Here is a 16870-nt window from a genome sequence, read left to right as displayed (position 1 = left end):
AAACGTAAACTAGAAGTAAAATTTGGTCACGAAAACCTGACACCTCATTCATCTGACCTTCCATCATGGCGCCATGATAGTCCGGTTGTTCGTATTTGTGTCCTCGCGTAATAAAATTTGCAATCTACATTAAAGAGAGTTATTGGCGATAGCCTGTCAACATTATTGTTGTTTTTGTTTTTAAAATTATTGTTTTTAAAAGTATGTACAGAAAAGCACCATACTATTCACATTTCATTTCTGTAAAATGATACTGCATCTTATGATCATGATTATCACGTGTTCTGTGCCAACGATCACGTAAGCTAGTGAACATTTTAAGCACGGGATTTTAAAATTCACGACTGGTTTGCACAGTTGATGGTCATGTTGTATACTATATTATTTATCTCTGTTATTTAAATATTTAAATTTAGCTGTATACTTTTGGACGCTAAAGTCATCGTAAAACTTCAAAGTTGATACACAATAATTTGAACAATAACACCTAAAAAGTGATAGTTTCAAATGTGGTGTCATTGTAAATGGGAATAAAGTAGCTATCCGTTGATACGCAACACGATATAAGCATGTCACACATAATCTGAGATATAGATGCTTGAAAAAAATTCCAAACTTTTGATGAGGCCTTGTGTTAAAAATCAAAATTGCAACATCGCGCCAGATTCAATACTTTTATTCTCAAGATATTATTGCCTGGAATTATATAACAATTCATCAATTTGAGTAGGGTTAATAATCTTTCCCTTTGTCGAGTGTTATTATAAACAATATGTGAATATGACTAACAGAAAGTGACACGAGGGGATGTCTTGATTGACAGGAAGTGACAGTGAATCAACAAAGGAATTTCCTGTGTGGAGAACAAACCGGGGAACAAACATCGGTTAATCAACTTGGTCATTGGTCCTTTTGAATAATACAACTAAAAACAGGAAAAATATGACACAACATCCAATGGGGGAGTAACATAAGACATATAAACAAAGTTAAAAACCCGACGTTTCGAAAAGACAAAACTTTTCTTTCTCAAGGGATAAAATAAGAGACCTGCTCTCAGTATAGTGGAGACCAGCTCTGATCAAAAAAAAGAAGATAAAAAGCTGCATTGACTGGAGCATTGATTATAACAGCAGAAAATAAAAGAAATCTGAATAACAGTGGAGGCTTGAGTGGGTTGGGACAGGTGTGAAAAACCATAACAGCAGGCAAAGTATGGAGAGCCAAATGGGAAAAAAGACTGGAGAAAGGCACATAATACGGCCTGTCACAAAAATGTTCAAGTGGAAAACGCCTTCTCTGGCAAATTGGAAAATACTGTTGTAACATAATGTTTACATCAACGTCAAGGGAGCAGGCCTAGTTTTCAGAATACCGTTTGTTTCATTCATTTTGCTTTCCTGCATCCAGAGATCTGCTTCACTAAACACAAATGTATGAAAACCCTTTTATGCCACTTTTTAGAAAATTACATGTTAAATCCAAATACCTGTAGAGTACAGTTAATAAAAGAGCATCCATTTGTAGGATTAGAAACGATTATGTAACAATTGTTCAGTAAAATTTCAAACGTATACAATATGCAATATTTCGTTGACATGATTTTAATTTTAAACACCAGTGTGCAATATTGTTTGTCTTGTCTCGAGTGACAAAGAGAACAGTATATACCATGATAAAATCATTGACATGTAAATGTATTTAATTTTTGAAATAAGATTGTGAAATATTTATTTATCTTTTAATGTTTCAAGTGGAAAAGAGAATCATTATACCTGTATCATGATAAAACAATTGTTGTGTAATCGATACATTATTTTGATTTCACGAAGGAAATTGTTAACTAAACACATCTCGAGATTAAAGCAAGCAAATTGAACAGAACAAACGACATTTGAAAACTAAGATTGTGCCCTTGACGTTGATGTAATCATCTTGTCACAAAAGTATTTCCAATTTTTATTGCCAAAGAATGTGATATCACTAGCACAATTTGTTTTGAGACAGGCTGTATATATGCCATTGAAGCCACTTGTAACCAAAGTGTACATTTTTCAAACTGACAGAACGTTGAAGACGAGAACTAGTAAAAACCAGAGTGAAAGAGACACTGAATCTGATCATATCCGTTCTAGGCCCAAATATGGTATAGTGATTATTATAAATAGGCCTATAGGATATAATTCCACCGGCACTGAATTTGGTCACACAAAAATTATCAGTAGTCGCTGAACAGCCACTAACATGACATAGATTGGGACAGTACTAAGGAGTGGGGGCGGACCACCCTCCCCTTCTCGCGTCCACTGCTTAAGGTTCCAATAAAAGAAGACTTGTGCGGATCCAGGTTTTATTAGTATATGCAACAGTACATTTTCTACTGGGTTTTTAATCAATTAAGTTCAACACGTATTAATGAAAATTGGACTTGGACTATGAACAATGAGTTATCTTAACATTTATGTGCATGTACATGTACATTGTACACTGTATCTCTTAATATTATTATATTCTTAAAATTTGTATTGCCTAGTATATGTTATACACGTTACGCGTGTCTTGTTTTGTCCCCTGCGAACGGTGATATTTACGCATTTACATTTTATTTTTATATTCTCTCAAGACAAAAAGTGTATACATTGTACATATGTGGCTGGACGCGGCGAATGAGCCGTAAACTCGGCAAACTTCATTTCGAGCTACAGGTAAAATATATGCAAATCTCGTATTTTGGCGAAGTTGAGATTTTTGCAGATTTGAAATGTTTAAGCTTTCTTCTAAACACATACAAAGTTTTATTTTAAAGAAATAAGTGGAAATATGAAATAATCTACATTTGCTGAGGCCCATCTGATGAATGGTGATTTTGCTTCCCTAACTTTGAACGCGTTTTTCTTGGTTTCGCGTTTTGATTCATGGCAACCTATAACAAGCCATAACTTCGCTTCTGATTGTCATATGAAGTTCATTGAGGTGTCATTTTAATCCCTGAAACATGCTCTTTGCAAATATGTAAAAAAGTACAAATGACCAGAGGGGGACTTTACGGCTTATTCGAGGTGTCCAGGCACATATGAAGGTGCAGTGGCGTATAGCCATGGGCAAGGGGAGATTGTCCCAACTGTGACATGCATTCTCCCTCCCCCACCCCCGTGTGATGCTGGACGCCCTGATGCTTTTCTGTATTATTTGACCATTTTAGTCGATGTTTGCCCCTTTAAAAGTTGTTTTGCACCCCCCCCCCCTCTCTCTGCCCACCTTCTGAAAAAGTACTGGCCACTCCACTGTGCAGGTATAGTCGTCATGAGAACGTCATCCAATTTATTCGGTTAGTAGCTGTTCTTGTTGCATCTGTCGCTCATGCCAGTGAACTTTTGTATGACATTTAGCCAGCTTGCTGCTGGTCTTCCTCTCTTCCGCCTACCTTCCACAAGGCTCGAGTGTCATGTCCAAAATGGTACAAGCTTTCGTGAAAAATGTTTAGCTCGTAGTGTTTTCTTGTTACAATATCTCAAGATCCATTCGTTTGTTCTCCTTTCTGTCCAAGATACCAATAGGATCCTGCGGTAGAACCAGATTTCAAATGAATCTACAATTTGCCTATCGGTTGACTTCGTTGTTCATGATTCTCATTCTTATGATACCATTGCAAAGGTTGTTGACTTAACAAACTATACCACCAAGATAGGAGGTGGAAGTCTATGTTTCCCATAACTTGCTCATGTTAGGAAAAATATTTCGTGCAACTGCCAGCCTGTGGTTGATCTCTTGGGTGCAGTCGCCTCTGGTGATGATGATAAACTCACAACACTACACCTCTTCAATGACACCACTATTAAGTACGAAGTTCTCTCCCCAGCAAACACAAAAACGTTTTTAATACGTTTTAAATAAGTTATATTTTGGGTTTTGGTTTAGGTAAAAACGTTTTAATAACATTAAAATGTCGGGTTATATAAAGGTCATGAAATCGTTTTAAAACGTTTTGTATGAAAACACACTACAACAATAATTTTCGTTTTGTATGAATATTAAAAAAAATAGTTTTAAAATGTTTTCGAAATGTCATTGTAAACTATTTTTGCAAACATATTTGGCCAAATATTTTGTCAACACTTAAATAACATTATGTTGAAATATTTGCACTCAGCAAACACAGAAATGTTCTTAATGTTTTTGACAAAACGTTTTAATAACATTTAAATGTCGGGTTATATAAAGATCGTTAAAACATTTTTAAAACGTTATTGTAAATATTTTGGGCAAACATTTTTTGCAAAATATTCTTTCAACCCCAAAATAACATTCTGTTTAGAATGATTTGTACCAAGTTTTCACAAATGTTTTTGGAATGTTATTAAAACGTTTTTATACCCTTTATATAACCCGACATTTAAATGTTTTCTGTAAACCATTTGTGTTTGCTGTGCAGTAAATTACCAACAAATGTTATTTAATGTTATGAAAACGTTTTATACCATTAATGTACCCTTTATATAACCCGACATTTAAACGTTTTCTGACAACCTTTTATAACCTTTGCGAATGATGTCGAAAACGTTTTGTGTTTGCTGGGTCCTTGGTCTTTCCTTGATATAACCATGATGTTGGTCTTCTTAGTGTTCAGCATTAGTCCCCCTATTAGCTAGCTGCCATATCACCGCTATCACAAGGACCATTATCTCTTTCCTGTTGCCTCACACCAAGGTGGTGTCATCTTCGTACCTCAAATTTGTAATTTATTGACCACCAATCTTCACTACTCCTTGGAATTCTTCAAAATCCGTGATCGTTTAAATCTGTAAATAATCTGTAATCCAGCACAGATTTTTCACGGATTTTTCAACTAGTCACATATTTTGCACAGAAATATGTCTCCTAGTGCTTATTGAAAAGCTAACGGGACAGGATGCAACAAAAATTGTACATTTATCAACACAAGAAGTTTGATTAATTGTTTAAATTTGTTCAGGAAATGTTTTCTTTGTTTATCGATTCCCATTTACTTTCACTACCCATGTATTCGGTTCACAATGGACTGCTATTATTTGCAAGTATTTCAACGACTTAACCCGAAAAGTGACTCAAGTTTACAAAGTGGGCCATTCTCGTCATGTCGGGTGCGGGGATTCGGCGTACCTGTTTCCATTGACAACACAAAGTCCACTTTACGGAGATAAAATAATGTACTCAAAAAGTACGATAGTAACTGCGACATTCGGATAGTTCAAAGAACCAAAATACAAAAATTTTGCACGCTTTCAAGTTGTTCATTTCGAACCTACTACGGTTGTTTGATGCCATGTAGAATTGTTCAAAGTTGAACACTGATGGCGCTATCTTAAATCTTGTTTGCAACTTTACAAGGGAAACGAGGAAAATGTAACAAGGGGCTCGTGCATAAGACGCATCAACATCAGCGCGCATGCATTATTTTGTCTAATTTCTCTCCCAACAAATAATACGCGTTCATTAACCTATAAGTTTGCAATATTTGTTTGTCTTTTAACATTTCTTGAGTGGCAAAGAAAGCAGTAGTTACCATGGTAAAATCATTGACATGCACATGTATTTAAGTTTACAGCAGAATGTGAAATATCTATTTTTTTCACTATCTCTTTTAACCTGTTTTAAGTGGAAAAAGAGAATCATATAATACCTGTATCATGATAAAACAGTAAAAACAGTAAAAACTATTTTTATTGTTGTATAATTGATGCGTTCTTTCGATTTCACGAAGGAACTCTCACAGGCTTGATAAACTTGATGCTATCATTGATTTACATGTACAGTCCTCTTGATCTTCCCTAGTAAAAGTGGCACAATTGTGATTTTACCCTTCCGTTGTTAACTAAACATATCTCGAGATTAAAACAAGCAAATTGAACAGAACAAACGCATTTGAGATCTAAGACTACGCCCTTGACGTTGATGTAAGATGTCATAACGGTATTTTCTAATTACCATAGGCGCTTTTTTAGAAAAATAAATAAATGATCACATCAAACAACCGTGTAATGACTTTCGAACCTTGGACATTCATAAAACAATTTCTATCTGGTGGTGGATAAGCAATATCATGCAAATAATACACATGCATAGGCCCGGGTGCATAGGCCTACATGAAGAAAGAAACAACATACCTGAAGTTCCAACTCAGTTTTTGCCGCCATTTTGCTATATTTGACATGTACCTAACCAGGGTACCAACACTAACACAATGTAGTATATATTTTAACAACATCTGTGATCCATTTATACATCATGTAATGAGCCTATTCTTACAGCATATGTGTTTCTGTTTGTCGTTCACATGATCAAAATGGTAATGGGAATTTCCAATGCCACTACTGTACAGTAGGCGCTATACCGGGACGCTATGTAAACAACAATACATACAGGATGTGGTTCAAAGGCCACTATAATACGACTTGTATTAGGCCTACTATTTCCAAGGTTGAAAACAGGAATCGCATTTACTTTCATTATTGAAAGTTCCTGGTACTTATTTATCTTTGATAGCCATGATCTTTCGCTTGCATTCTAATCACTTAAAAGATTCATTGAAAACAAAACCGATTTCCTCAGATAATTTAACGATCAGGTTAAAGCAACATTGGATATTAAGAGAACGCCCTCAACATACACTGCAAATCGAAGCTGCAGGTGCTGTATTTGTGACAAAATATGAGATTGAAATATTAGTTGAACGCGTACGCGATGTTATTAAACACGTAGCCTACTTTACGTATATAGCCTGAATCCCTGCACCTCTCTCGAAACTATCATATAAAGCGGATCAAAATGGCTTTTCTCGATGACCGTGCGTAACTTTTGAATGTCTGATCTCGTGGAGTAAGCCTATTATGTACACGGAGAACATAATCAAGACGACCAAACCTCAGTCCCGTCCGACAGCCTGAGAGCGCAGTTATATGCATTGGCGACATTAACTTTACTTGATTTGTTCAGTTCAAATTTAAAAGGTGAAATATCTGACAGCTATATTTACATTTTGTGGAAAAGAAATACAAATTTATTTCCTATAGAAAAGGTTTCAAACTTGTCAACAGGAGTGGCAGGGAGGAAGCAGTTCCAATAATTGAAACTCCCGGCTCTGACCGGAATTTCCAAGTGCAAGCCTTACAATTGGTTTCTTTCGAAACCAAAAATTATGAGAGATATTCATAATTTTCTACCCCGGCGTGCATAGCAGTTACACGAGTATTGATTTAATTTCCTTCCCTGCCTGTACAATATAATTATTGACCAGGCGTTGTCGCTGTGCGTCGCACATGTTTAAAACACCAGTGAGCAATACTAATTTATTACCACACACTTCAATTAGCTTTGAAAAGTTTTGAAATCAAATACAATGTACCTATAACAGTACAATGTCGAAAATTACATTACAAACTCCGTACGTTTTCAAACAGTGATCTTAGAGTGCGGTTGTACAGACCTTGTGTAGATACAGGGTGTAACAATAAAATTTATACAATTGCATTTTGACTTCTCAGGAAAAAATTAAAAGAGTTATGGCACAAATGTTATATGCAACACAATCAGTAATATCTAGGCTAAAAGAAGACGTTTAGTTGGTTTCTTTACTAGCTTGGGTTCAAAAGTTATGTCCGATTAATTAAAACGTCCAGAAAACGTGTTGGGCCACTTTTGCCATGTTAATTTGCGCACATCAAGTTTGTACCGCGTAGATATGCTTATCGTGCATTAAACATCAAAGAACTGACACAAAAGAATTATAAGTCGTGTTTCTTCATATAATTAACATGAACTTAATGATAATATGATCTTTCTTTAAAATCTATAAATGAAGTCATGAAATTTCTTTCAAATTATCTTATAAATAAAGTAATTTCTCATATCCCTGAGATATCGTTGGTAAAACTGAGAACAGTTTTTGCATCCATAAGTACAAAACAATAGGATTTTGAAATTAAGTTGAGCTTGGCTTCTAGCTTTTCTGGGGCGACCACTATTGCCAGCATTTCTGTTAACAAATTCCACATACTTCTCATAGTTATATGTAATTGTATGCCTTGGTGGAAGACATGAGTTTGGAAAATGAGCTATAAACAATCTTATGGTTTCTGCTTGACTCCATGTGCTACCGAATGTCACAATCATAAAAATACGCTCTTCCAACGTGAATTTGGGTTGAAGTTGTTGAGCTGCAGCCACGATTTCTAGTAAATGAGGTTGTTATGTCAGTGATTAGTTGTGACTTTCAAAAATTCAAGGAGATATTCTATTATGTAATCATTTCTACCACTTCGAATACCCCATTGTTTAAAACTACCTATCATAAGAGGATTAAGAGCATCGTCCATGGTTCCAACTCTATTCAGTCACTTTTGTAACAGTTTAGACAAAAGTGGCCCAAGCGGTTTTAAGACTAGGTTACATAATTGGCCATATCTTCACTTTTATACCGTCGTTTTAATTGAAACAAAGCTTAGCTGGTGGCTAAAGAAATTATCTTGATAGACATATAAATATCAAACCACAACATAAGCGGCATACTTGTGTCATTCTATTTTCAAAATTGTACAAATTTTATTGTTACACCCTGTATATGGCGACAATTGGATATTGTAAACGCATTTTGCCATAGTTGTTGTCCCTGCAAGTAGGGGTAATCGTATTCTTGAGACTCACTCACAACACACAACTCCGTCACAATGTAAAAGTATATTGTATAGAAAACTATGAGAAATGTCTGTAGAAAACGTGTTTTAAGTACATTCACCTTTATTTTCATAACCACAAAAACAGACAAAATATATAATTATCATATTCTTTGCTACAAAAGAAGAAAGATTAAAATAATGAAAAGGTTATCGAGTGAATGGTCAATAGGCTAATAAGGTCAACAAGGCCAGCGTTGACCACCCCTTTTATGAGACATAATAGTCACATTACAAATTATAAAGATATAAAAATGTATCATACTTAAAACCTACACTCTAAATTTCAAGGATTTGAAATAAATCCCAAGGGACTGTGATTAGGGACCAATCAAGTGTTAGATTTAAAATTAAATCTTTAAGATTTAAAATTAAATCTTTTAGATTTAAAATTCAAATCTACAAGATTTATTTTAAATCTAAAATTGATTGGTCCCTAACTACAGTCTTAAGGATTTATTTTTAAATCCTTATAATTTAGAGTGTATTAAACTGATTTTAATACATGTATATATTATCCTATGACATAGTTTATTTACCGCATTAAATTAATTTCATTTTCGACACTGCGGAGCCGCCCTAAAACGACAGCCATGTTATGTCTTTCATCATAATAGCATCATAGTCAAGTTATAAGATACACTAAGATAATTGTACCTTCTTTTACATAAAACAGATGAAGCTGAGAGTAATGTAGTGACTTTGATAATATAAAGAATATGCATTTTATGAAATTCAAAATATATACACACTGGGTTCAAAATTACTTGAGTCACATATAAATGCATTCACATAAGAATAAGTTTAGCATGGAATGACATGTTCTTCAAGAGATTAAACTGTAAAATAAATATTCACGTAATAATCATGATAATATAAATTCTGGAATATATTCCACAAACTAATGTGTTTTTATCCGCTTATAATTGAATCAATATCACGTATATAGCATTACTGACGTATTTTGCTGGTTTAAATGTAGAATGTGTTATTGCCCCAATGTTGAGGTAAAACGTTGGTAAAATAATGACGCACCGTTTTAGGGTTTTGTAACGTAATTTCCATTTTTTAAATTAATAGTCACCTATCTTGATCATTTTTAATGAGGCATACATATACGTAAATATAAACGCATTCCTATGAAACATATTGTTCAATGCATTCCCTTCACCTATGACCGTCATCAACAGGATAGTAACCTTGTAAAATACAAAAATATAAAAGAATTGCATTTTCTTTACCTTAAAACTGATTTTAATGAGCCACATGTATACGTATAAATACGTATAGTCTTATGAAACAGTTTATTCAATGCGTTCCACTAACTTCATTTTGAAACTATGGAGCACTGCTGTAAGTATAGCTTTGAACCTTTTTTTGTCCCGTATACAGCACCTTATGCAATGATTAAATTCTTAAAGAACCTTCAAACCTTCTATAAAGAACCGTTCAGATTTTAAATTAGCCTAGGGAATTTCTAATTAATTAATTCAAGGACTCATCGCAAATTTTAGAAAAGTAAAAAAGCAGTGTAAACCGTTTTTGTTTCTATAAAACCCTTTATCTTGGCTAAATATTTTTTTTTTCTTTTCTACATAGAATCTTTAAAGGGTTCTTTATTAAGGGTTCCTTGAAGGTTCTTTAAGCTTAAGGCTCTACAAAGAACCATTTGTTTTGGCTAAAGACCTTTTTTGGTTCTACAAAGAACCCCATGGAAAACCAATGGGTTCTAAGTTGAACCTGTTTTACCTGTGTATAACGGCAGTCATTTTGTGGCTTTCATCACCACAGCATCATTCATAGTCACATTATATAATACTTAGTATAAAAATTTAAAATAATTGTATCTTCTTATGAACCTGAGTAATGTAGAAGCTTTGACTATATAGATTTAAGGAACTTGAACATATTATTTCCATCGGGTTATAAAAACACAAAGTTCCAATAAATTGTACCCTCGTACAATATATTTGTATAAGGTAATAATTGTAAAAACTCAAGTTTTTAAAAATGCTTCATTTGGCCCCATGGAGCAGATCGTATCACGTTGCCCGAAGAAACCACGAGGCAAGCACTAAAAGGTCATTTAAGATCATGACCATAGGGGAAGGGATCCTCGTTTGGATACTAAAACGTCTGAGAAGCCCACGGTTAAAGGCTAATATGCCATCTTTCCCTGGGTAAGATTTGACACCAGGCCAGCCCATGGCCAGAGGGTCACATGAGTAGGTTTGTTTCACCTTGAAGGCAAGGATAGTCTTGCAAATATGGACTAACTTTCCCCTAGGCCATCCAATATGCCATGGATTAGTAGGACCACAACTGGTATCTACTGGTCAGTTTATGCTCCTATTTCCACATCTGTTAATTTAAAATACAGATGTTGCAATTTTCAAAGGCCGCGATCGTACGCCCGTCTATCTGTTCAAGGTCACTCCCCTGTGACAGACCGAGGTCGCTTATTTACCCAGTATTGAAGAATGTTTACGGACGAAATGAACGTGCAGACAACGTAGACAATGCTCAAAATATGCCAATTTAACTATATATACAGACAGTTCATGACTTGAACGTACATACATGATTCTTTTTGTTATAAAAAGATATTGCGGTGTACCTCTTTGATACACTAGCACTAACGTACGGAGTATAAACGCACGGTGGGCGTTGAAATTTACAGTTTTGTACGGCGTCACGATGGTTCATGCAACTCGACTAATTTTCCCTATGGAAAGTATAATTTTGAACATAAAGTCATCATAAGTATATGCATAGTGGTCATTAATATACCGATTTTTGTTTTTACAACTATAATATTCAAGAAGCACTGAAATACAAATTAACTTTAAGCGGCATGCTAAGTCTGGTTTATAACCATAATCAAAAGCATGTATTGAAGTAGGCGTAAGACCTAGAGGTCATTAAATTTCCTGTATGTCGCCCTCCAACAACCGGAACACATGTTGTCCCCAGCCATCTTTTGCTCCGTCGTGACTAAGGAACACAATCTAGCTTTGAGCCGAGAATTGAGTATGAACGCCCTGTGAAAGCTCTTGTGGAATCCTCTCAACCTCTCTACACTCTAAATAAAAATAATGAAATTCACTCAATGTTGAACTACGAAGGGGGGGGGGTGTACCACCACACCAGATTTTTTATCCGTCATAAAAACGAACGCGTTTACGCCCAAACCGACCACAGCTAATCGTAGATACATCCTTTGCGCTCATGTTGGTGATAACAATTTTACCCCAGCACCTTACCCGGGGGTAGGACCGGCCCTCAAAGATGACCATGGGGGAGGGGGAAAGGCCCCGGTAAAATTTATTTCGTTCTTGTGAAGAGCTACTGATTTTTTACTTTTCAGTTTTTATACTAAAATCGCGTTTTGTAGAAGTTTTATGCGAACATCAATTTTGCCTATACTTTTGTACATAGCCAGAATTTCCCTAAATTGCATGGGCGGCCTCACATTATGACGTCATAGCGATATTATGTGAAGAATGTTTAAACTTTTGGTATCACTGGATAGAGGAGACACATAACTATACATTAGTACCAAATATAACGGTATATGACGTTTATAATTGCAAATTAAGGGGGTCGCAACAACCCCCTCTTCGTAGTTCGTGTTACAAAATATGGCTAAGTGGTTCTAGGGTTAAATATTCACTCAAGTTAAGTGCAATTTATTCAGCATTAAGTTCTATTCAATCATTTTGTTGCTTTGTTCCCTTTTTATTTAACATTGAGTAATGTTGTATTTGCAGTGTAATATCAGTATATGCAAGTATAGACAGGTCAAAATTTGAGAATTTGTGCTTAATTAAAAGGTTGGAGGCATTTCGTGTTAAAAGTGGTTAAACAAGCTTTTTAAGATAATTCGAGGGTGCTGAATTCGAAAATGCTGTTTAACCGGTTCAGTTTTGGAGTCTTAGCCCTCAAAATTCAAAAAACAAAATGGCCGCCATTTTCAACATATTTTTGATAATAACTTGAATTTTAAACAACATAGGAGGTTAAAAATGTTGGCGATGTCCATGTTTATGATACAGAGGAACCCAAATTGATTGTTACTGAAGTTTTAAGTGATATGGTTTTGCCGCCATGTTGAATTCCAAAATGGCCGCCATTTTCATCAAGTTTCTGCATTTTCTGCTATAACTTGGATAGTAGACAACATAGAAGTTTAAAAATGACGGCTGTACCCATGTTTTTAATACTAAGGATTCCAAATTATCTGTTACCTACTATCTGTTGTAACTAGTTAGGGTTGCCACCATCTAGAATTCCAAGATGGCCGCCATTCATAAGGTAATAATTGGGGTGTGTTTCAGAAAAACAAAATTGTCATCGTTTTCATAAGGGTAGATTACTTTCTCTGGCTAAATACACCTTTTAATTTCTTTAGAACAAAAACAGTGATATTGAATTAGTTTTCCAAGTGCATTTTAAAAGGTTTTAAAAAGATTTCAAAATGGCCGCCTTTTAGCTACTAGGCCTATACTTTACACAGTACAACTCATAAAACTGGTAACATTGGCATTTTATTTTACTTACGGCTATTATTGTTCCGTTAGGATCTTGCAACTATTTGATTCTTTCTATTTGACCTTTCACTGTGTAGTACAGTGATTCCTAACTTTAATTGATGCCTTGGGTCTCTTTTGTTTCTGCACTCTTGTTGGCTGTTAGTTTCTGCAACTGCAATTGCCACTTATACATGCATGAAACTATCTCGCGACATGCTTTGGGAATTGGAGGTAGTGTCATCAGTTGTGGAACCAAGGTTCTATCTATGTAGGTCCATCCCATGTCAGTTACTTGGGGTAGAATAAGAAATGGTGACTGCTTGTTTCCAAATATATACAAGCCTGGTAATGGGCATACTTTGTGTGAAGCCTTACTGCATCAGATGTTGGTGGTAGATTCTCCTGTGGACAACCCTTGAAATTAGTATCACCCGTGCCTTATCGCATCTGTCCACATCAATTGGCAATATATGGGCATCGTGAGCATTCTCTTGCTTTCATCAGAGCACAGCGTTATGTTGTCTGGGATCTTCACTTGTATGCAGAAGGATGCGATCTTTCTTTTTAGGTATGATCATACCACTATGGCAGATGGGGTACCACTTATATGGCAGAAATGAACTGCCTTCCACCAGAAGTCCTCCTTGAATTTCAAGCAGGAAATTTTGTTGTAAAGGAGTCCGGTCGGAAATTCAACCAAGTATCCCCTGGTCATAACCAAGAATGGTTGAATGGTACTGGGAAGAGGAGCGGTGGGATTGTAGGTATCACAAGAAATATCACTGCATTAGGCAGATGGGTACTCTCTTATAACTTGAGAACTTGTATATCAAGTCAATTAGGCAAATACTGATGATGGAGCAATCCCAATTGGAAAGTGAGTATGTGTACAACGAGATTACACCATCCAGCTTTGGGACGATTCAATGTTTTCGGCAAGGGAGAACCATCTCCTGTACTGTAGAATATTGCAACCAAACATTTGGCCAGTGCTAGTGGCATAGATTTCTTTTTGATATGGGAGGGGGGGAGGGTCGAAAAATTTCTTGGAAGTATAGTGAATCCAGCACCTTTTGGCAACAGAATACGATTATGGTACAAATGCGCGCAAATCGCATGAACATCTTGCGAAAATTTGCACTTTTTACAGTTGTAGGTCAATGGTCAAATATCATGTTAATTTGGTTGGAAACACACAGGTGTCAACATTAGGAGGGGGATGATTGTATGGACCATCCCCCCTGTCAAAATATTGGGGGATTTCCCCCCCCCCCCCCCCGGATGATTTAGGGTAATCCGAGGTCAATCGATGAGGAAGTTGCTTGATGACCCGATCCCAACCATGTGACAGATTCACTCTAAAGCCCCCGCTCCTGATGAGGGACGGTTGTTCGGCTCGTACCCACACTGCTTCTTTGACTCCCTTCTCGAACCAACATAGTTCACGGTCCAAAATGACAACTTTGTCAATGTCAAAGCTGTGACCGCTGCCCTCAAGATGTTTGTAGACCGCTGAATCGTTGCCACTTGAACTAGCGCGTCTAAGTTGGTATATGCGACTCTACAGGGATTGGCCGGTTTCACCAATGTAAAGTGCTTGGCACTCCTGATCTTCAGCGCACATGACACCGTAAACAACACCACGTACTAATACGGCCCTATAAGGCAGATAGAAACATTCTACAGCGATTTGTGACAGCCTCTAAGGCAGGACGTACAGATAACTTGGACAGATTCTGCAGGATGAACTTATGCCTGTTCAAATTTCACTTGCTGGCATGAATGGGAGTCTGCATATAAGCAGTGGTGGCTGAGTTTGAGAGGATTGACGTAACTTTGACAGATACCAGCATGATTCTATCAAGACTGGAACCAGGACAAAAACGAACTCGGGCTATCAACCAGTATGCCGGGTAATAGAAAACCCACAACGTTCCTCTACCGAATAAAACTTTCTCTCACTTGGAGAGAATAAAGCAAATCTTGCTAAGCTCTGATCTCAACAAATGAGACAAATGACAAATATAGTAGTTAGTAGTGGCTGGAGGATTTGCACATATCACAGAAGTTTGATCTTCAGATTCAGGGATGGATACAACACCCCTAGAGGCCAACCATAAGGTGGCGGATATACTCGCTCTGTACTCAAATGCTGAAGCTGTAGTGGTTTCAGTACAAAAACAGTGATATTGAATTAGTTTTCCAAGTGCATTTTAAAAGGTTTTAAAAAGATTTCAAAATGGCCGCCTTTTAGCTACTAGGCCTATACTTTACACAGTACAACTCATAAAACTGGTAACATTGGCATTTTATTTTACTTACGGCTATTATTGTTCCGTTAGGATCTTGCAACTATTTGATTCTTTCTATTTGACCTTTCACTGTGTAGTACAGTGATTCCTAACTTTAATTGATGCCTTGGGTCTCTTTTGTTTCTGCACTCTTGTTGGCTGTTAGTTTCTGCAACTGCAATTGCCACTTATACATGCATGAAACTATCTCGCGACATGCTTTGGGAATTGGAGGTAGTGTCATCAGTTGTGGAACCAAGGTTCTATCTATGTAGGTCCATCCCATGTCAGTTACTTGGGGTAGAATAAGAAATGGTGACTGCTTGTTTCCAAATATATACAAGCCTGGTAATGGGCATACTTTGTGTGAAGCCTTACTGCATCAGATGTTGGTGGTAGATTCTCCTGTGGACAACCCTTGAAATTAGTATCACCCGTGCCTTATCGCACCTGTCCACATCAATTGGCAATATATGGGCATCGTGAGCATTCTCTTGCTTTCATCAGAGCACAGCGTTATGTTGTCTGGGATCTTCACTTGTATGCAGAAGGATGCGATCTTTCTTTTTAGGTATGATCATACCACTATGGCAGATGGGGTACCACTTATATGGCAGAAATGAACTGCCTTCCACCAGAAGTCCTCCTTGAATTTCAAGCAGGAAATTTGTTGTTAAAGGAGTCCGGTCGGAAATTCAACCAAGTATCCCCTGGTCATAACCAAGAATGGTTGAATGGTACTGGGAAGAGGAGCGGTGGGATTGTAGGTATCACAAGAAATATCACTGCATTAGGCAGATGGGTACTCTCTTATAACTTGAGAACTTGTATATCAAGTCAATTAGGCAAATACTGATGATGGAGCAATCCCAATTGGAAAGTGAGTATGTGTACAACGAGATTACACCATCCAGCTTTGGGACGATTCAATGTTTTCGGCAAGGGAGAACCATCTCCTGTACTGTAGAATATTGCAACCAAACATTTGGCCAGTGCTAGTGGCATAGATTTCTTTTTGATATGGGGGAGGGTCGAAAAATTTCTTGGAAGTATAGTGAATCCAGCACCTTTTGGCAACAGAATACGATTATGGTACAAATGCGCGCAAATCGCATGAACATCTTGCGAAAATTTGCACTTTTTACAGTTGTAGGTCAATGGTCAAATATCATGTTAATTTGGTTGGAAACACACAGGTGTCAACATTAGGAGGGGATGATTGTATGGACCATCCCCTGTCAAAATATTGGGGGATTTACCCCCCGGATGATTTAGGGTAATCCGAGGTCAATCGATGAGGAAGTTGCTTGATGACCCGATCCCAACCATGTGACAGATT

General features: G+C 36.6%; 1 protein-coding gene across 1 annotated transcript in view; it reads right to left on the bottom strand.

The window, feature by feature from the left end:
• Positions 1–6380, bottom strand: part of LOC140143775 (transient receptor potential cation channel subfamily M member-like 2) — a 30583-nt gene extending 24203 nt beyond the window's left edge. Inside the window, exon 1 of the mRNA XM_072165591.1 lies at positions 6144–6380. Coding sequence (XP_072021692.1) covers positions 6144–6173 — 30 coding nt within the window. The 5' untranslated portion in view covers positions 6174–6380. The remainder of the gene's footprint in view (positions 1–6143) is intronic.
• Between the last annotated feature and the right edge of the window lie 10490 nt (positions 6381–16870).

This window comes from Amphiura filiformis, chromosome 2, assembly GCF_039555335.1.
Source record: "Amphiura filiformis chromosome 2, Afil_fr2py, whole genome shotgun sequence".
In the NCBI taxonomy this organism is placed as follows: Eukaryota; Metazoa; Echinodermata; class Ophiuroidea; order Amphilepidida; family Amphiuridae; genus Amphiura; species Amphiura filiformis.
Note: the sequence above shows the minus strand (reverse complement) of the source record. Positions and strands in the feature narration are given on the sequence as shown.